A 22,350-nucleotide genomic window follows, 5' to 3' on the forward strand; every position below is an offset into this window, starting at 1 on the left:
GCTCTGGGCTCGATTAGCATCGGCACGGGTCACATAGTTAAAATTCGGCGAGCAATTAGCATCACTGTACTCCATGAACTGAAACTCTAAATTATGCTACAAGTTTGTACAGAACACGGAACTTATCTTGCATTCTGCAACAAGTTCTCGGTACTAGACAAGACACTATCTATCAGAAACAACTAAATGTTACAAAATTTGAAGAATAGTGAACAACTAAAAGCTTGGCAGAATCGAAGGCGTCATACATGCACCAGCTCATCTTAACAAATGTTTCCATCTTTAGTGTATAATATATACATGTACATGTGCTGGTGACAGTCGTGGTATTGGTTGTCATGAAAAAGGGTTAGCCTATTGTACATTAGAACTCTTTGTACAACATCCATACATGGCTGATGGTCCAAGTGATTTCTTATTTGAAACCTGCAGAAGAAAAGACACAATCACCACATCAGTATTAAGTTCTAGAACCACAAAATAGTTGGGACTCTTTTTACCCTTTGCTCCAAAAAAAATGACAAATAATATGCTCCGAACAAAACTGAACAATAATGGACCTTTATTTTCATCACGTTTAAAAAAATACTAGAAAAGCTGACTAATGCAACATGAACTCATATGGAGCCCATAGCAATGTTAAGCACACTACTATTCAACGTCATATCCCTACAGTACAAAGCAGATGTCTGTTTAAATCCATGCACGTAGAAAAATAATGCTGTTAGTAGTTCTGTCATACTGACATGGTTCACCCCTGAGCTTGATATGGGCATTGCGAGGAATAAGATGCCTCATAAAAACAAAATGTATAGTACTTGCGAACTAAAACAATCTCTGCAAAAATGGCATCTAGTTTGAGCATGAGAGAATACTAGCTTAATACAGTTAGATGACTACGGGACCAAAATATTTCCAAGTAAGCAAATGCAGAAAGTTTCAGCTTGAATAGGCATAAGATTACACAATAATACAAGGAAAAGATACAAGTGTTTAAAATTAAGGTGTAGACTCAAGAGAAGGTAATCATAAATTCAAAACTTAAAGGTCCTGGCAGACAATGAAAAGGAATAAAAAATTAAGTTAAACAGTTGCATGAAACATTAAAACAAGATATCAAGTGAAAATCACTATATTAATACCACTTTCAAGCTATACAGAATGGAGAAGCATGACATTGTTGGTCACCTTCATTTTTGCACCATAGCAGATCTATTCAATGTTCTAGAACTCGATTTCATTTGACACTACTTCCGGGAACAGGCAACCACAGAAATGTACAATCCAATTAATGAACACAATATTAGTAAAGGTACCTGCATGAACTTTATCCAGAAGACGTGGCATCATCGCAAGGGTGAAAAGAAAAAAAAAACTGCTAGCTGATTTGTTGGTTAGCACAATTAGTTGGTTTTGTTGTCCTCTCCCTGCTCAAGAATAAAGATAGCAACATCAAAGAGTATCACTTTAAAAAAAGGCACTAAACTTTCATTTATGTTTAACTGAGAGTTACCATCAAAATTGTCAAGTGGCTACACACCATCTTGTACTGCTCAAGGAAACTATGATACTGACTCTTCAGCCATAAGCCAGCCTTGATGGAGAACCACATAATTTACATCATGTAGGAAGAGAACGCTCAGGAGCGAGCCACTTTCCAAATAACAATGTAGTTGATAGTAGCTTATCAACTGCTGGCAGTGAAGCGCCTCCTTCTACCTCAAAACTATTAGAAGTGTTGAGCCGTGCGGAGCTCATCTTCAGTTGCATCCCTTATCTAATCCAAATCATCCAAGTGGATGTGCAACTATGTATACTAATTGGGTACCATCAAAAATAATAAAGGAAGAAGAATTCCAAGAGCAGTTTCTGTACAAATTGACCAGCACGCGCAAATGAGAAGACCTATGCTTTTTGCACTGTCGAACCATTCAGCTTCATGCTACCTCGGCAAGGACAAAGTTAGAAATTGGATTTGCACATCCACAGGAACTGTTCAACTGATGGCATTTCCTCGGATACGGAACATGTCAGCAACTGATGGACTCCATTGAAATCCGCACAAGCCTTAATAGATCATTCACACTTCGGAAGTTGAAATCCAGAACTGTTCTTACTGAAGAAAGACCATCTGCTCCATTTTCATGATTGCCAGCAGCAGAAGAAATTGCCAATTGTGACTTCCGAGTTGCCTCAAAGGCACCATTGACATCATTCGTCTAAAAAACCAAAGCAACATTAGATCCTATATAGAATTGAAGAGTTTAATGATTGAAAGTGGCATAACATTAATGTATGAGGTGTTGTTCTGAGGAATTGGTGAGTCCTGAGATATCATAAATCTATGCCTAACCTTCCTATTCAAATTGAGGAATGGTATGAATTGACCCATTCCCGTATCATTCCATATGGTCATAATGCCAACTGGGTAAAAAGTATAAGGTCATGTCATTCAAATGAACCCCATGAGATGACAAACAAAACCATACTAGAACAAGGCTATCCCTCCAGATAAACAAGCCACTAGTACTCTCCGAGACACAATTGAACTGGATATTCACCTAGAAGCAGAACCAGTTGCTCAATATTGCCAAAACCTATAGGGTTTCCTAATTCATTAACTTCTGGCAAACTTGCAGGTTGCCATGATAGAATGAGAGAAACTCTAGGGAATTTGCTTCACAACCCAACTTCACCATCCTAACAATCACAAGGTTACAACTGCCAAGACCACTTTTATGCTGCAACATATAATGTCCCACAAATAATCACCACTAAAAATTCTAACCAATGGTTTTACTTCCTGACAGACAGAGAAAACAACAAAGCTTCAAGGCCATCTATTTCAGTTAGCTACGAAATTGCATAGAACATCACTGAGTGACCTAATTCCAGCAGGGGAAAAATCCAAAGCAACAAAATCACCATGCATTCAACAAAATGGATTGATGATTCATTCCATCTAATGAAACATGGTAGTAACATGCAGCACTAAATTGAGGACCCCTGCAGTCCAACAGCAGTTAGCGCTATCCTATTGAGTTTTCGACCTCTGAGAAGACTTAGAACACAAAATATAATAGCTGACTAGGAATACAATACTAACAAAACATTTTTATCTTATTGCATAGTCTACAGATTGCAAACTATCTTAGAGACAATGAAAATTAAGGCATGTTGTGAGAAAACTGTTTGGACTGACTATCAGGATATCTAACAACTTACATAAGCTAGTAACCGCATCAAGTGTGGTTGATTACGAGCGGCCAGCAACAAATGATTCCCAGCCACTTGTGGTGAATTAGCATCCTTGCTTGAAGAGCCCTTGGATAATGCATTGTTATTTAAATTATCAATGTCCGAGGCTGAAGATGATGGTGATTCACCTACAAAAGTTGTGATCAAGAGTAAGTAAAAAAGAGAGAGAAAGGAAGATCCATAGAGTGTCAGCACCAGGTAGAGATGCAGTTTTATGAAACACCAGCAGCAATGTGCATAACATCAGACATGACATACGAGTAGAAAGCGGCACATTAAGTTCATCTCTGTTTTTTACTGAACTGAGATCATAATAACTGAATACACAGCGCTAATAGTACTTTTTGAAAATCATACAGAATAAAAATAATCAGAAACACGATCCAATTCTAATACAATACATATGTTTCGAATATGTGTTTTGAGGATGTCATGCCAACTCAGACAATGCATCCATAAGTAGAACGTTCTGACAAAGACTCTGCATTCTTTTATGTAGTAAGATGCAGGATAGTCAATTATTCATTGCAAAAGATGTAGTCCCTGCATAGCCACAGCAATTGCATATTGTATCCACAATTCCATGCTTTTTACCATGCTTAATTAACTTAAAATGAGCTGATGATATTATGTTCTTTTATGTATGAATAAGATAATGGGTTCAAAGCACCTTACTAGAAAATCGTCATGTTTATAAGGAACATTTAAAGTATTGGAAATCATACGATAAACATAAGTATAAAACTCCTCATTTAGACATCAAGTACCTGGTGCGGTCTGTACAACTGCCTGTAACACTTGTCTATCCTTGCTTGCAGTTGGGTATTTGTAGTATGCAGCCTTAAGATAAGCAACTTCAACACACTTGTATGCTAAAGCAGCAGCAGCCATCTTCTTGCATTTTTCATATGCATGACCAACAAAGCTGGAAAATCAAACAGACACTTCATATTGCAACCAAATTTGAACAATATTAAGATGAACCAAAAGCATAGATTATAAATTGATAAAAGTATCAACTAATACTTTTTTAGGACAGGCAACGATGATTCCAGCAATTTGGCCTAGGTCCAACTGAACAACGTTTGGCACCAAGGCATCAACTGAAGCATCTATATGTAACTATTATGTCAACTACACAGTGAATACCGTCAAGCTAATTAACTTTACTTTGAATACATTTGGTTAATCAAGTGTTACTACCCATGCAAGTCAGGCTATGCAGAAGAAGCACTTCAAGGTCCAACAATCCAATTTATAACCTGGGGAGATACACTCCCAATCACTTATTCACAACGCAACCTGGTTTGTCATGTGGTGTACTTAAAAGGATAATATAAACATAATCCAAAATGGGGTTACATATCAAAAGTCCGGATGTAAGAGGAGGGTGCACCATGTCTCACAGAAAAACGTCATCAACAAGTCATGCTGAACAAGCATTTACATGTACATGAGGTCACAAGGAAAGTAGTTGTTCTGATCTAATGATCCTGCTTCCTTTCTTTCATGGAAATGAAATTGCTGGTAGGTGGTAGGAAAAATATATCACATATGTTAGTGTAGCTTACTTGCAAAGTTTTGCAGTATCTGAATACATGCTCTGGGCTGCATCTCCTTGTTTTGAACCATCACAACTAGGAGGTTCCAAAAGTGACGCAACATGCAAAAATTTTAAGGCAGCCTCAAAGTAGAGTCTTGTACTTTCAAGCTCTTTTCCTTCTTCCTGCAGAGAAAATTGGTGAGAACCCTACAAGATAAAAGCCAACATACTAGTAGACTAATCATACAGGCATGATATCACATCGTAAGATCAAAACTAAAGAGAACGACCTTCAAACGATTAGCCTTGTGCTTTAAGTCTCGGGCTTCTTTGAGAGCATATGCAGTCGAAGTATTGTCCTTCCTAGCTGGACTAGCAGCATGAGCAGGACTAGGAATTACTTGTTTTGCAGTGCCATGTCGCCCTCCATTTTCAGAATTGTACTGTCTTATCTGTGGAGTTAATTTTGACCCATTAGGTTTTGATGGAGTGGAGTGGGAATCCAATTTGCTTTCTTTCGGAGGTGAGCAGACCATCTGGGGTTTAGGCTTCTGTGAATCTTGCTTGTTGCTCTTGAGATATGATTTCTCTTTTCCAGATGGCAAACCTGGCAGAGGATTTCCATCTGGTGGGCCATGAGTTGATCCATTTCTGTCTTGAAGGGAATTTGCGCTTTTCTTATTTTCATGCATGCTCGAATCACCTTTAGCATCCAATACTGATGTCTTTGGGTCAACAGTATGCTTTCCTGGTTGCATTGGAGAGCCATCTGCATGATGGTTATTTTTCTCAACAGAATGCAAATGGTTAGAACCTCTAGGTATATGGGAGCCCTTCAGATTGGAATCCTTTCTCCCTGATTCATGCTGCAGATCATCATTCGAACCCTTTTCAAAATGAATACCATCGGAGGCATGACCTTGCGTTAACTGAACCTGTCCATTGTCTTTATCAGATTTTCTTCGAGAAGAACCAACCAAAACAGGTTCACTAGACCGTTGATCATTGCCTGCAACGCCAACTTCAGTATTTAGTTGTTTTACCATGCTCGGAATGGTGCTTGAGTTAGCATTCAGAGATCCATCCTTACCTGAAATTCTACTATGAGAGACCTTATCAATGTTAGAGTTTCTCTGTGGTGATGATGAAAGAGACTCAATTGGGGAAGTCCTTGTAGCTTGAGTGTTATGCTTCTTTTTTTGTGAGACTGAAGCCTTCGAAGAACTTGAAGTTACAGCTGCAGTCTGAATATAGGCCACATCACTAGCAGGTTCATCCAAGTCCAAAGCTTGATCACAAAGGTTATTTTCTAGTTCAGGCGGACCTCTTTTACCACTAAAGAGAGTGTTATCCTCAACTAACTCACTGTTCATATGGCTCCCATCATAAGACAAAATCTGATCAGCATGTTGAATTTTGCCTGGTTTGGAGTCTGCATAAAACAGTTCTTCAGACTTCAATGACTTTAACTTTGCTTCCTTCAAGTTCTGATCCTTATAGGTTTCCTTTGTAACAGAGTTGTGGTTCACTGTAGCTCCTTTGCTTACATGAGCTACTGAATTGTATTGACTCTCCTCCCATTCCTTTACTATCCTCTTCTTACTAGACAAATCTGATCTTTGTACATCTGACTGGTGAAAATATTCCTTGTTCTCATCTTCAGGAACAACTACATCCTCTTGTCTAGCTTTCTTGGAATTTTCCAAACGATTATGCCGTGAAACATTTTTTTGCTTTGATGAAGAAACATCACTCCTTTCACCTGAACCCTTTGAGGTTGCTGTTTTTGTAGGCAAAGCCTTGGCCTCATCAGGAATATCTCCACTAGCTAAATCAGGGTTCCTATCTCTGTCAAAACGATGTCGCTCTTCTTTCCTAATTTTCTTAGAAGCTTTGTACTCATCATGATCCATGTCTCTCTTGCTCTTTACTTTTGAATGTTTCTTAGATCTTTCAATAAGATCTCCTACATTTGATCAAGAAAAAATGTCAGCAAAGAGGCATAGATACAACATGTATAAAAAGAGGCAGGAATATCATATGAGGTGAAACTAAAACAGTAAGGAACAAAGAGCATAAAACCTCCATCAGAATAGCTACTGCGATGCTTGCTCTTGGACTTCTTCTTTTCAATAGTTGGGTCAACCAATTTGCTTACAGAATCTCTCTCAATCGAATACTGGCTACCATCAGCATAACTTTTACTTTTACTAGGAGCATGTTGGTTGCTCATTAGATGACCTGAAGCCTGTGCTTGGTGAGAACCCTCAGTCACAAAATTACCATCATTCAGAGTATTCTTCCTTTTCCTACTCTGCTCAACCGGTCCATTTAAATGGGAAGTGCTGGATGTTACTAGTCCTGCCGAAGCAACATGAGGATGACCAACTGAAGGAATACCATTTGCGGGGGCTGGAATGACATATAATGCATTTAGAGCATTCGTAGTCTCTTCTTCACTGATCTCACACCTATTCATCCCAGGCCTGTAAAGTTCCAGGTAATAGAATTTCAGCAAGGAATCATCAATGTCCATTAAGACGAAGAAATAGTTTGTTGCTTAGAATTTCAGCAAGGAATCATCAGTGTTCATTAAGATGAACATTGATAAATATTTTATTGCCCTAACATCGCAGCATACCACCTTAGATAAATCCCAAGATATCACAGATACCAACACAAGATACAGCAGGAAATTAAGCTAAACATACCACCAAGAGGTGTTAAGTGTGATATATGCCCCCACACCTTCAATATACAATGTGTAGCTGTTCAATTTTCTCAACTATCTACAAAGGCCTTTGGTAAAAAAATATTTAAAAAACTCCAAAGTAGGAAGGTGGCATTGTAAATAAGAAAAAACAAACAGCCAAATCGAGTACAAAAGACTCAAATCTAGGCAGTGACTCAGGCCTTTAATTGCGCGAAAGATGTAGAGGAGTTGAAATGCATCATTTTATAGGGGGTGAGCATGGTCCAATTCCTTAAGGTTTCCATTACATCATATACCTCCTTGGTATATGCGCATAAGATACTCTATCCAGATGCACAAGAAAGTGGAGGTTGTTTTGGTCTTTAGTGCCATGTGGTCATCTTCACACTTAAACTATTCAGTATCTCTAAACTTGTCAAAATTGGAAAAAATGAAAAACAGTATATCTAGACTTGTAATCCATGCAGTTCAGCACAATTGATATAAATATCAAAATTGAACATAGCAAAGGGAGTCATTGGATATAGGACGATGAAATTCGGAACAACAATAATTAAGTGAGATCTAGCAAATTCAAAGAAAAAACTTTATCAGAAGGAGTATGCTGTGTTCAGGTTGAACCAAAACAAAACTCCTATGTAATACAACTTCAGTGGTTTAAACACATCAAACCAACCAACACCAGGCAGGTAAGGTGACACAGGCCAAATTCTATCTAGTTTATACACTCATTAGATAAAGGAAACAAGGAACAGGATAGTGAAACAAGCACCCAAAAAACAAAGTACAAGCAGAAAATATTTTAAAATTATACAACATTTCATGATATATCAAAGTATGAATGGAGTTAAACTTACAGCCACTGTAGCATGCTACATTTCCACTTCTTAGGAAGACTTGAAGGATTCATCTCGTATGGCAGGAGACGCCATTTCTGGCAAATGTCACAGCACACCCAATGTTCCTCTATTACAACTGGGGCTGGAAGAGGAGCTGCATTGGTAGTTGATACAGTGGCAGGTGGAGGTATATTCATCTTCTGCTCCTCAGAAGCTGCATGTCTGTCATGCTTTACGCTAGAAGAAGTCTCCCTCCTTGAGGCCCCAGGCACATCAGAATCCCTCTCGCTATCATTTTTCCAAGGCTTTTCCTTCGGTCGGGGATCTCCAAAGCCACTTTCATTCTCCAGTACATCATGTTCCTTGCCTGCATAAGATCCTTCAAGCACATTGTCCCTAACATCTCTATGTGATTTTGCCTTGGGTTTCTTTCCAGTATGGCTAGATTTGGATTGCATTTCATTTTTCCTCTCCTTAACTGCAGCAGAAGAATGAATGTGCTTCTCATCCTCCAGGAAATCAGAAGGTGTTGAAGCGTTGGTCTTTTGTTCTCTCTGCATTTTTTTGGCCTCACTCTTGGAGTTATTTTCCCCATTTGTGTCATAAGGTAAAGTTTCTTTACAAGGAACTTTCCCCATGCTCCGCGAAACAACTGGAGCTCTTTCATTTATAACGTTGTTGCCTTCAAAGTTAGAGGCATTAGATTTACTCTCAGGTTTTATTTTCTTTTCTTGCTTCCTATCCAATATTAGGTTTTTGTCATTTGTTGTATTCCTCTCTTCTAAAATTGTCTCTCCCTTTTCTGTCTTGGGTTTTGGTTCCCCCTTCGATGCTGAAAATTCCATTTCTGAACTGCCAAAACTACTGTTCTCTAAGCATTCTGTCACCTCCGCTTTGGGAGGTTCCACTTTGATTGTCAAGGAGTCACTCTTGATGGCCCGTTCTTTCAATCGAGCATCTTTATTTCCGCCCAAGTTGTTTTCTGTTGGCTCCTCTTCAAGTCGATTCTCACCTTTTGCCTCCATAGCTCTGGAATCAGACAGCAATGCTATGTTGAGAGCTTCAGATACGATCTTTTGACCAGCAACTGTTTCTATGTCAATCTCCTTTCTCATAACTGCACTAACATCATTTCTGCTCTTTGAATTCTTTGCATCTACCTGTTTCTTTTTCCTACCATCAGATTTCACCTTTTTAGCCACATGGCCTTCATATGCTTCTTGTACATTTTCTATGTCCACATTTGATTCCCACTTTTTTGACGAAGCCACGACCTTTTTTGTCAATTGCAAGATATTGGCTGGCAGAGGGGATAACAGGAAGCCTCCGGGAACTGAAAAGCATGTCATGATCTGTTCGATCGTATAGGGAAATGAAACTTGCCATCAATTCCTTGAACTATGGATAATGGAATAGAAGTATAGTGAGCTTGTGCGGTACAATTAATAATTTACCTGAAGAATAGTTCGTGGAGATTCATGTGACACATTGTTAACTTCAGGGGAGAGGCTCCCACAGCCATCGGGGCTATCCTCAATGGATGAAGGTGAAGAAATATCAAGGCCCAGACCACTGTAAATAGCCGCATTATTTCTCGCCAACACATTATCAGAACCAACCTTTATCCGGACTTTAAATCTATTTTGGTCACTAGATTTAGATGGCCCATACGAATCATGAGAGCCAGAAGGCCCAGAACCCCTTTCAGACTTTGTGATTGGACGTGTTTCCTTTTTACTTGAATCACCAGGAAAGGGCACCACAGAACCATTATTTTGGGGGACAGATGGAACTGACACAGCCGAAGGGTTTTGAGACATGCCCTACATTATAAATCATTGCATCATCAATGCCAAACGAGTGCATGTTCATGATAACACTGTTCTACAACAGTAGATGATCACAGCCAAAATAAACTTAGGCACCTCAAAAGACTGGTGAAAGGGAGATTTTGAGGTAACATTTGCTGCTGCCTTGGGTGGACTTCTAGTTTGAGGAAGAGGAGAGCGCTGGTAAGTAGGTAAAAATGAACCATATCCACCAAATTTGGACCCTGTCAAAGATTAGAGTTCTGCTTAATGCTTATCTAGAATGAACCCAAATCAAGCTGATGCAGAACTGTTAAATCTCCTCACCTAGATTCTCTGCAGACACGCCTCCTTCAAAGTCCTTCTGGAAATGGCCAAGTACATCTTGAAGTTTTTCGTCCTGAAACAAATGCAAACCATAGCACAAGAAGAAATGTTACTGCAAAATTTGATTGCTGGTATGTAGATAATATATCTTTTAAACCAAAACTGATGTCTTGCTCGTGACTTCCTTTCTAGCTGCTAGTCACTCTAAAGATGGGGAACTACATAAGGCAAGACTAAAACTACAACTATCCTTTCATTACCGGACATGTCATTTTCCAAGTAAACTAAAAACCACACTGCCGTTATCAAAATTTGGTCAAAGATGTATCATCATGTCTTTTCTTTATCTTACCCTTCTTCTGGACAAACAGATTTTCTATATAAAGCATATATTGTTAAAAGTCTGGATATAAACATGAACAAGCTATTGTCTTGAACCCAAAACAAGGACAGAGTAACGCACAGGGCCATTGTAGACTGTGAGGCGTTATGGGATCCACCGATACCAAAAAGAGCTCAAGAAACTTATCCAAGTAGGACCATACTAGCTGCATGACTTTGACCTTGTAGTTGAAGGGAGGAGAAATGGAAAACAAAATGAGAGGGGAATCTGGATCCCCACTCTACAAAACTAGAGCTTGCAAAATTCGGTTTTTTTTCCAAAATGAAAAGGGTTACGTGTAATCTTACAGAGAGACCGCTAAATCACTAGTGGTACCTAACAAACCAAGAGAATAGCTTGTATTTCCATTTCCATTCTAAACAGCATGATCAAAGTACTTACTTGACTAATTTATCAGCCTGAGCATCAAACAAGCAACAAACCAAGCAGAACTTTGAGCTGCCCAGCAATGCAATTGCTTGCTTCCAGTAGTGCCCCATCAGCCAAAGGAACAATTTGAGCAAACTTTACCGATCCAGCTAAGCAATTGCTTTTATGAGAATCGGACTGACGAAGCGCAGCACTTAATTGTACGCACATGTATGTATCGGGTACTTAGCAGCAATAGCAGGAAGCAGCTGAGAGCTGCGCGACGAGGCCGTGACATTTCCGGAGGAGGCGAGAGCGACTCACAATGTAAGAGAGCGCGACGTCGGGGTCGACGAAGGCGGTGTCGTCGCCGCAGGCCTCCCCCTCTTCGAGCTCGGCGTCGTCGTCCATGCCGCCGCGGAGCTGCGCTACGCCGCCGCGGCCGGCCGCATCCTCCTGCCGCCGCCTCACGGACAGCATCCACCCCCGGCCCGCTGGGCCCACCCCCACCTACCACCCACCTCCCCGGCGGCCCCCCGGCGCGGAGGCGAGCTCAGGAAGACCCGCGAGTAGGAGCTCGAATCCGAGCCCCCGAGCTCCCCGATCGGCGGGATCTCTGCCCCGGCCGCGCCCGGATCGGCGAATCGGAGACCTCCGGATTGGGGATCGCGAGATTCGGACGGGGGCTCCCTCTTCTCTCTCCTCTGTCTCTCTCTGTCCTTCCCCCCTTGGCTGCCTCGGCGTCTCGAGGTTTCGTCGCACGCGAGAATTTTTTTTAATTGATTTTACGAGAGCTGGACAGGCTTTTTGCGGCTGCCTCCCTCCCCGTCCCTCTCCGGCTCTCCCTCTTGCGTTTGCCTCCCTGCCGTTTGGTAGACCTGGTGGGGGGACAGGCGGCGGTGGCCACCCTTCCTTCCTTCCTTCCTTGTTCGCCCGCCCCGACGCGACGCTGGATGGTTTTCTCTGGGGTCCGCGGCGCCTTTTTCCCCCCTTTCCCCGCGGCTTTTCGCAGGAGCAGCGAATAATTGGAATGTCCCTTGCTTCTTCCTCCTGCATGCGGGTGACGGGGAGAGGATCCACTGATCCTGTCTCTCTATTTGGCAAGGGATTAAGAGTTATCACGGATAGACACGAATTCGGTAACATATATGTTTTTTAATGTTTGATAGTGACACGTATATACTCATAAATTGTAAGCGTCCGTCCAATCTAATCTAATGTATACGACAACTGTAAAGCTGTAGTTGCTCGAGTGTACGGGAGCACTTAACCTTTCTCGCTTGCAGAGGACAACGCAGGAGAGGATTCAGTGTGCGTGGTTCTCTGTTTAGTGGTTCTCTGTTTAGTGGTTCTCTGTTTAGTAAGGCGGTTAAGCATTGCTAAATGTAGACACAGATTGCGTACATTAGTTTGACACTCATTCATATATTACGGACCCACGCATTACTGGCTCTTGGTAAGTTGGTGGTTGGTGAGTTGGTGGATCTTACGTGTTAGCGACTCAACATCACGGTGAAACACGTTAATAAGTCGCGGTTACATATTTTTAACTCCATCTCATCTGCATAGCATAACTCTAGTAGATTTTTTTTCTCTTTAATATCTATACAGCTAGAATGTTAGCATGACCACTAAAAGCGTGATTGATATTTCCTACCTTATTCGTCCCTACGCAATTTTGTATTTTAAAATTACTGAAACTATCAGTAAATATTAAACAGTGCTTGTTATGATAGTATGATCGTATCATGTGAAGTGTGCTGGTGTATGTACTCTTGTGATGAGTCAACATCAGGGTGTTTACAGTCAGGTTCGTTTGGTGAATGTTTGACGGGTGGAAGCTCTCTTTCGTACCATAGATGTTTTTGACGTTTCCTTCCCGGTAATCATGACTACTACAGTAAAAAAAAGATCATCCATTTATATACTTGCTAACCACGAATTTATTGTCTCCAACCTATCCTGCATAGTACTCCATCCGTTCCAAATTGTATATCATTTTAGCTTTTTCTAATTTTATATATATTATTATGCACCTAGACATACACTATATCTAGATGTATAATAATATCTATGAACGTAAAAAAATTAAAATGATCTATAATTTGGAACGGAGGGCAGTAAACATTGTTTCAATACAAGTACTTAGTAGCTGCTGTGCCCAAACTCCAAAGTAGGGAAATCATTCACATACGCATACATTTGTAGACTATCAATTCCCATCCACAGCTTCTTGGACCAAATTTAAATCCCGGCAACATCCACATCCATTCCGATGCTATAAATTGACCAATCTTTTCAACTTTAAAACGCTCTCAACTTAGGCCAAGGACTGAAAGTCCGAAAGACATGATCACCAATACAGTTGCCGTTTTGCGGAGACATGCTTTCGGGCGCCCTCTCACGTGATCCTTGCCTGATAGAATTAGGACAAAGTGTTAGCATCAGTCGACGTCGCAGCTCGTGCCACGATGCATTTCCGGATCGATCGGACTCGGACCCTTTGAAGCCGTGTTTAGTTGGGGAATTTGGGAGGTGCCAAATTACTGTTACAGCACTGTAGCACACTGTAGCGTTTCGTTTGTATTTGTGAATTATTGTCCAAATATTGACTAATTAGGCTTAAAAGATTCGTCTCGCAAAGTACAACAAAACTGTGCAATTAGTTTTTAATTTCATCTACATTTAGTACTCCATGCATGTACCGCAAGTTTGATGTGATGGGGAATCTTCTTTTTGCATAGTGTCAAAGTTGGAAGTTGGGAGTAACTAAACATGGCCAAGAATTGGCGAATTGGTTGTCGCTGTCACGGAGTTGCCTATAGCTAGCTGCAAGGCTGCGGCCTCGCTGTTGCTCACATCCACAAATCGTCTTCCGTGTTGGGTGTGGATAAACATCGCGAGCTAGCACTGCTGCTAACAACTTGTGCACGTGCGCCATCATGATTTCATCTGGACCAGACCGTGGCCCTTAATTTAATTTTAACAAAATAAATAAATAAAACGATCCCCCGCGTAGTGTACTAGTATGCTTTTTCAGAGATGTAAAAAATTCGTTTGGAATTTTTATTATTAAGGAACCAGTAGTAGTAGCATCTTTCTTTTTTAGATCGTCGAGGAAATAAACCACGCAATAGCTTTGGCTACTAGCTACCCGCAGCCAATTTCATGCTGGTGAAACTGATGGAGAGCACGTGCAAACTCGCACATTTTTGCAGTGCCAAGCTTAATTATTTGAATTACGTGTAGCATGTGCTTTCAAAGATTTAAGTTCCTTCCAAATGCAAATGTAGTTAAGGAACCAGCAGTAGTCTATTTTTTTAATCATTAAATATACTCCCTCCGTTCCAAATTGCAGGTCATTTTAACTTTTCTAGGTTCATAGATATTATTATGCACCTAGACATATACTATATCTAGATGCGTAATAATATCTATGAATTATCTAGGTGTATAATAATATCTATGAACCTAAAAATACTAAAACAACCTACAATTTGGAACGGAGGGAGTATTATGCAGTAGCTTTGGCTACCTGCTACCAATTCGGTAAGGTGAAGTGATGAAGAGCACTTGCAAACTTCAGTCGAGCTTATTCGGATGTCTTGGTCAACTGAGTAGTTCTACTGGGGAAGAAAACGCGGTACTAAAATCGCCGTATGTGCGTTAACGACCCATGGACATATGTATATACTTGAAGACAAAAATATGTTTGCAACTATGGTACTTCAAAACTTTCTAGTTTGAAGTTGGGGAAGCGAGCATATCCTTAGAATCCGTTGCTATAGCTAGGACGGCGGAGGCTGATCAGCCGTACGTCGAAAACCCAAAGATGATGTGGATCCGATTCTCTCCGTTTCAAATTATAGGTCGTTTTAGCATTTTCAAGTTTATAGATTTTGCTATATATCTAGATATACACTATGTCTAGATATATAGTAAAAGTTATGAATCTAAATATACCAAAACAACCTACAATTTGGGACGGAGGGAGTAGCTAGGTAGGCAAATGTGGTGCCATGTACCGACCAAATTAGCCACCCTGTTGATTTGTTGGTTGTAGCCCGGACAAGTAGCTGTATATGATTGTTGGTTTGCTCGCACGCGCTTGTACTCGTACGGATCGAAGGAGAGGAGTGGAGCGGCTGAGTGGAGGAGCTTGGGAGTCGAAGGCAAGGAGAAGCGAGTAGCCATCGTTTCGGACCCAATGCTCTGGCCTCGTGGTCGTGGGCCTAGCCAATGTCGTCGCCGTGCCAAGTTCAATATGTGTGGCCCGGGACGATAAAGATGTCGTCATCATCGTTGGGAAGAGGAACATGGAATCGTTGCGCGCCAGCGACTCGATCACTGCACAACCGAAAGGTGCTGACAAGGCTGGCCAAAACATCGTCGTCATCCTCACTCACCTTGCCTCTACCTACCACCGCCTGACATGCATGCCTCGGACCACGTACGGATCGTACAGAGCTCACCATGTGATCCGCGTGCCAGATCTCAAGCTGTCGCGCCACAACGCGTGAGCGTGTGCACGTACGCGCGCAGCAGGGATTGTGGTAGCAAGTATCGCAACAGGAATATGAATATGATGCAGCCATGCAGGAAGGATTAGTATTGGCGTTGGGGACTCTTACGAGTTGGCATGGCCCGAGCTGGAATAGGATGTTTGGTTTCAGGCCACACTTTATCACGTCTAAAAGTTTGATTAAATTGGCAAGTATTTGGTTAGACAAGTAAACTTTTGTAATATTTTTTGAACTCTCCATATCATAAAGATAAAAAATATGGTAATATTCCCTTTAACCTGGTGAAGTGTGGCTTCGAATTTTTTTACCATAATTTTTTTCTCGGCACACTTGCCTTAAGTGTGGCAAAGTGTGGCCAGCGACCAAACGTGGCCTAAACGCACGGTGGGAATAGTGGCGTCGCCGTGCGCCACATGCCATCACACGACTGGCCGGACTCCTTCCAGCGAGTTCCAGGCAGCGCCGGTCCGAGCCCGACGCGGCGCCCAGGATTCTCGTGGCAACTGGGGTTCACACGGGTTCGTTTTTTGTCCAAGATTCCTGGCTCGTTCGGAGGCGTGTCCTTTTGTTTTGTCTACTTTTGAAATTATAAAGGCCGGGGGGAGGCTAGTACAGCCAAAAGGCGAGCAACCCAAACAGGGGGGTCTCGCGGCACCAACTGACGCCGCTTGTGGTTCCAAATTGCGATGACGATGTTGCTTCTTTTACTGGGTTCAGGACAAGTGATTTGGTGCTGCTAGCACTGTACTACTACTACGACGGGGTAATGCAAGAGTAACCGATCGAGCAAGGGGTTGTTTGGTTTCTACGGTGGACTAAAGTTTGATTAAAGTTTGCACTTTTTAATCCTAAACACCTAAATATTTAAATAGGTGGAGTAAAGTTAGGACTAGAAGCTTTAGTCCTCTAGTCCACAAAATTGGATTAAAGTGGACTAAAAGGTGTTCAGGACACCCCTACCCCTCTCATTTACTGCCGTCCCACCCTCCCGCCACCCGCCGCCCTCCCTCCCACTGCCGTCCTCCCGCCCACCACCCTCCCTCCCGGCGGCAGCGGAGGCATCCTTTGGTGGAGGACGGACGGCTGGATGGCCTGCCCTGCTGGCGGAAGATCGATTCGGGAGCGTACAACTCACGGTTCCCAGCGGAGGCGGCGCCGATTTTGGCAGGGCAAGGGCGTCCATCCCTTTAGAACACGCAGAGACGGCGTGGGTGGGGTGCAGCAGTCCGTCGCTCACCGCCCGCCTGCGTGGAGGAAGAGGTGGCTAGAAAATTTAGCGTTAGGAGATGTAGGCGCAGGGGTATCAAGGATAGGGAAGAAGGGTAAAAGGATTCTTGTTCAACAGTATTTATGAACTTTAATCCAATTTTTGTTCAACAGTATTTATGAACTTTAATCCACTTTAGTTCATGAGATCAAATAGAGGTGCGATTAAAGTTTAGTCCCTGACTCTGATAAGAGCAGAAAGAACGGTCAAAAAGCAAGTCAAGTCCATTCTTCCTACGCGTCAGCGGGCACAAGCGCACGCGCGCGCCGTGCCAAAAGCCCGGCGGCCTGGGTCGTCGTCTCCTCGCTCGACCCCGAGACGCGGATAAGGACGTCTCGAGCCAAAATCTCCCGGTACCGCACCGCGTCTTGCTTCCGTACGTGCATCGTCGCCGGCGAGACGCGTGAAGTCGTGATTTTTTTTGTTGTTGCCTTCGGTCACCAATAATCGTTTGCTGAGCACCGTGATGACCTGCAGAATACTGGCAGGTTGGTAGTTAAGCAGGAAAACACACCGCACGTACGTTGAGTGCACGTCTTTTCTTTTCTCGCTCGAGTCCTTTCGTTCCAAGCAGTTAACATTACAGCTCTCTAGCTAGTTGATGCTCACTCGTCGCCGTTTTGACAAAAGAAATTAAAGGTGACCGTGACGCCGGTCGCTGTCAGACGAACATGCCTAAACGTACGTACGTGCCCTGAGGTTTTGGTCCCTGCCTGAGCCGCTGAGCGATCCTATTTATTCTTTTTTTTTCCTTCTTGGGTTCACAATAATGCATTAGTATATCACAGGTCGCAAAAGTATCCTAAATAATGTGTCCTCCATAATGCGATTACAAAATACCGGTGGTGAACCTGATTAACTGATTAAGCAATGCACCGATCGAGTCATTGACCCAGCAGCCATTGTGAGGCTGCGATTATTCTGTACGGTCGGTGGGACCCACGTGAGGTCAGGTGATCGTTCAGTTGGACCAGAAAAAAGAGGCGTTCCAGAATTCGCACCAGAGCAAGCGCGAGCTAGTTACTACGCGTACTGATGCGCCAGTCCCGGTGCAAGATTTTATTGTACTGTTTCTAAGGATGCACATCATGCATCCTATGAGGTGTATTCTTATGAATGAAACAGGGAGTTCCAGTGCATAGTTTCATTTCACGATTTCATAGAATGCCCATGATATTTAATTGTGAGGCATATGATTGGATATGGTTAGATGAAATGAAACTCTATAGTCCCAATGCAAGTTTCAATAGGTTTCATAGTCTTGGAAACAGTGTATACACAGTTTCATCCTGATGAAACTCTTTCCCTCTCTCACTTCGTAACTACCATACCATGTCATCACATATGCTGATGTGTCACCGTATTTAATGTGCATGAAACCCTCTATGAAACTCCCAATGGAATTAGCCTCACAACCTTCATCGAGTGCACTCGGTATTAGCAGTGGGTGGATCCGTGGATGTGTAAAGTTAAGAAAGATATATGCATGAATTTCAAATTAGATTAGATTAAACTGTTATCCATGAGGAATCAAATCTGATGCCCTATGTGTCTCGTCAATGTCACGCGTGACTATTAATCTATGAAAATGCTTTATTTTCAAAAATCTATGGTACTCGTATTATATTTACCGTCAAAACACACTAAACATATTTCTTTATTACTAGATACATACATGGTGGGGGACTAAGTACTGCCATTGGGCATTCTTCTGCAAGTAGGCAAAACGAACCCTTGGTACTTTTATCTAGGTCATATAATTTCATAATAATAGAGGCTGTAACGTTATAATTCACACAGTACAGAGTAGTTTTCAAGAATGTACGGTTAGAAACCAAACACATGATGGCGACAATGGAGTTAATTTAGGATAGGCAACATCATATATACTACTGCAGGGGTTAACTTAGGGGGTGTTTGGGAGGAGGGGGCTAAATTTTAGCCCCCGTCACATCGAATGTTTGGACACTAATTATGAATATTAAACCTAGACTAATTACAAAACTAATTACACAACCCCTAGGCTAAATCGCGAGACGAATCTATTAAGCTAATTTAGTCCATAATTTGACAATGTGGTGCTACAGTAACCATTCGCTAATGAGGGATTAATTAGGCTCAATAAATTCGTCTCGTGATTTAGCCTAGGGGTTCTGCTATTAGTTTTGTAATTAGCTCATATTTAGTCCTCCTAATTAGCATCCGAACATCCGATGTGATAGGACTAAAGTTTAGCCCCTGTCTCCCAAACACCCCCTTAGTTGTATCATTGATGGTGACGCACTAGCATGACCACAGGTCCGTACAAACACATAGTAAATGAACAAAGTTGGAGTTAAAGTTGCTAATGATGCTAATAGTTTAGTGCATTGATGGGCCCAAATAATGCTCATTCTTTAGAAAAACATGAACTCCTTTTTCGCTTCAAGTGATCATATCAATGCATGCGTATATACACTAGTTTACCTTTCTTTCTAATTGATCCGTGACAAAAAGATAGGTCGCATGGGAACCACATCAGGAAGTCATATTGTGGATGTTAGATTCATTCATGTCAATTCCACTCATATTCTGATAGCTCTTTACGCAAGATAAATGTTTCAGTCCGCATTGTTAATAAATTTGTTTAGCAGGATGTACAATTGAAATTTTGACTGACAATTAATTGCCATGAATCGCCTAAAAGTCATTATGTTGGTGAAACACCCTTTATTTCTGACTTGTCAAGGTGATTTCTATACAAACACATTCTTACACTAATCAAAATGGTGTTAGATTTTCATAAAAAAATGGTATAAGATAATATCAATGTAACAAAATGATTATATCTACACTCGAGTAGAATAATATTAATGGCATGTTTGGTTCTTTAGTCCATGAATTAAAGTTGGACTAAAGTTTTAGTCCCTCTTTAGTCCATAGACTAAAAGCTGTTTGGTTGGAGTGACTAAAACTGCCTAAAGATATTAAATGCTATAGCAAAAGGACTATTGTGCCCTCCTACCAGCTACCCCTCCCACCTTCCTGGGGCCATTTTCTCCAGGCGTTGGCGCCATATTTTGCTCCTCCGATCCAGCACAAGCAACGCACCAGGAATTCATGCGCACCAGCACAAGCAACGATCCAGTACAAGCAACACGCTCAACTCCCTGGTCAGCATCAGAAACAAATCTCCATGCGCACCAAATGCCAAAAAAACTATTATTGTGTCACATGTTTGTACAAAAATTCATCCATACAAAAATTCCACAAAGCAATACACAAATCACCATTAAAAGTTCAAATCTATGATCTACTAAACAAACCATCGGCAATCCAATCACGGAATTCGTTCATGTTTTGATCTTCATCTCCATGACGTATACTTGACACATTACCATCAGAAGATGTTCCTTCGGTGAACGGAACATAGTTCTCATCATGATCAACCAAATCAAAGTCTGCATCCCCTATAAAACTCTCTCTAATGAAATTATGAAGTGCCATGCACGCAATAATTATTTCGCTTTGCTTTTGCATAGGATAGCTAGGTAGGTCAAGCAATATCCTCCACTTCATCTTTAAAACTCCAAATGACCGCTCAATGACGTTACGAAGTGAAGAATGGGTGTAATTAAATAGTTCTTTTTTACCTCTTGGCATTGGCCCTTGTCTAAACTCTGGCAGGTGGTACTTGGTTCCTTTGTACGGTGCAAGATATCCTGATCGGTTTGGGTAACCCGAGTCAACAAGGTAGAACTTACCTAAATATTCAATATAAATTGGTTATGTATGTTACATGACAAGTGTCAAAATAGTAAGTAACTTGTCAAAATAGTAAGTCAATGCATAAAAGAAGTAGTCATTACCTTCAGGTGGATGCGGATATTTGTCTCCAAACTTCTCAATGGCATCTTTGAACACCCTCATGTCATGAACTGACCCAGGCCATCCCGCCACCACAAAAGTGAACCTCATATCAAAGTCACATATGGCCATGACATTCTGACTCGTATATCCATGCCTGCCCGTATGTTGTACTACCAAGCTAGTTGGCACTACAACTGGAATATGAGTACCATCTATTGCTCCAATGCAGTTGTCAAAGAAGGGTGTGAACCTAGGGGATTGCAACCTAGAATGCACGCTCCTAAACTCAGGGTCCTTTGGCTTAATGATGTCCACTGCCAGCTTGTTTACACTCTCTAGTACTTCATCAAACTTTCTACATATAGTCTCCAGTGATCTTGTGAATCGGTCCTCTGCTTGTCTAACTGATTGAGGTGCACCACATATCCATAAAAACAGGCCTAGAGCCTCTATAGATGACATCTTCCTAGTTGACTTTAATCCATATGAATCAACTAGCAAACTGTGCAACCTCAGAAACAATTCCTGACTCATTCTAAACATATTGAAGCAAGATGTTCTATTTCCTAATGTCTTCATGACCCATTCAAACCCACTTTCTGTTGGTACTCTATAATCTCCTTTGTTCATATAAGTGTCAAAGTGGTACATACCCAACATAGCAGCAGCCGTAATTATGATTTTCCTCCTCTTCTTCCGACACCTCAACATGAACTCTTGTACTCTTCGATCATATTCCTCTCTGTCATCGTCCTCTTCGTCCCAATAATCATCTTCTGAGTCATCTTCTTCCTACACACAAGAACAAGGAGAAATCAGTACATTGTCGATATGTACAAAATTAGATCTTAATAGAAATCAGTACATATGAATCAACTAACAGACATAACATGACATTCCACACAACCAGCAATAACATGACATTCCACACAACCAGCAATAATATGACATTCCACACAACACACCAACAGAGTCTTAACATAGATCTTAACAGAGTCTTAACATGAATCTTAACATAGAGTCTTAACATAGAGTCTTAACATAGAGTCTTAACATGAATCCTAACTAAAATTCATAACACTCATCGATAGCCTTTAGTATACTCTTGCCAGGTATTCCTCAGCCAAATCAATCTCTCTTCTGGATTGTCGACCATGTGAAAAACCTCTCTGTAGTACTCATTTTGAAAAAGAGTTGTAGCTATTACAAACTCCTCAGAAGTAGGTCCTGCTCCGGCTTCTTTTACCAATGTCAAACAATTTTTTATGTCCTCCCTAGCCTCATCCTTCAGTTTGTTTCTCATTTCATGCCTCAAATGTTGCCTCTCTTGCAACTCTTTCTTCCTCAATTGGTGCCTCTTTTCCAACTCCTCTTCCCTTTGCTTTGCCATTTCAGTTAGAGCTTGTTGCTCATTAGCCATGTTAACTTGCAACTCAGTTAGAAGGCCCTGGAACATCTTCATCAATGGACTC

The 22,350-nt window shown here is 41.5% G+C and overlaps 2 protein-coding genes across 3 annotated transcripts in view; both read right to left on the minus strand.

The window, feature by feature from the left end:
* Positions 1 to 13: 13 nt before the first annotated feature.
* LOC101762923 lies at positions 14 to 12,079 on the minus strand. Of its 2 annotated transcripts, XM_012843971.3 has the most exons (14): positions 11,564 to 12,079; positions 10,489 to 10,561; positions 10,279 to 10,406; positions 9,808 to 10,176; positions 8,372 to 9,705; positions 6,884 to 7,287; positions 5,892 to 6,767; positions 5,092 to 5,810; positions 4,830 to 4,984; positions 4,026 to 4,183; positions 3,226 to 3,386; positions 1,514 to 2,219; positions 1,317 to 1,427; positions 14 to 426 (listed from the first exon to the last, which is right to left on the minus strand). In XM_012843971.3, exons 1-12 carry the CDS (start codon positions 11,717 to 11,719, stop codon positions 2,031 to 2,033), a joined length of 4,722 nt encoding a protein of 1,573 aa, XP_012699425.1. In that variant the 5' UTR covers positions 11,720 to 12,079; the 3' UTR covers positions 14 to 426; positions 1,317 to 1,427; positions 1,514 to 2,030. The 2 variants fall into 2 exon arrangements, with proteins under 2 accessions (XP_012699425.1, XP_004958647.1); XM_004958590.4 differs by having other exon boundaries at positions 5,092 to 6,767.
* An 8,178-nt stretch (positions 12,080 to 20,257) lies between these two features.
* The window catches only part of LOC101774822 (protein ALP1-like), a 3,719-nt gene continuing 1,626 nt past the window's right edge, over positions 20,258 to 22,350 (minus strand). Inside the window, exons 2-3 of the mRNA XM_022824017.1 lie at positions 20,878 to 21,670; positions 20,258 to 20,772 (exon numbers count right to left, since the gene is read on the minus strand). Coding sequence (XP_022679752.1) covers positions 20,315 to 20,772; positions 20,878 to 21,670 — 1,251 coding nt within the window. The 3' untranslated portion in view covers positions 20,258 to 20,314. The remainder of the gene's footprint in view (positions 20,773 to 20,877; positions 21,671 to 22,350) is intronic.

Source organism: Setaria italica, chromosome II (assembly GCF_000263155.2).
Source record: "Setaria italica strain Yugu1 chromosome II, Setaria_italica_v2.0, whole genome shotgun sequence".
Taxonomy (NCBI): Eukaryota; Viridiplantae; Streptophyta; class Magnoliopsida; order Poales; family Poaceae; genus Setaria; species Setaria italica.

Excerpts from the sequence above, each read along its gene's own strand:
- LOC101762923 (XM_004958590.4), bottom strand. The coding sequence starts at position 11,719 with ATGCTGTCCGTGAGGCGGCGGCAGGAGGATGCGGCCGGCCGCGGCGGC. Across the intron at positions 10,562-11,563 it reads ACGTCGCGCTCTCTTACATT|GACGAAAAACTTCAAGATGT; the intron begins GTGAGTCGCTCT and ends CATTTGTTTCAG. Across the intron at positions 4,184-4,829 it reads GATACTGCAAAACTTTGCAA|CTTTGTTGGTCATGCATATG; the intron begins GTAAGCTACACT and ends TTGATTTTCCAG.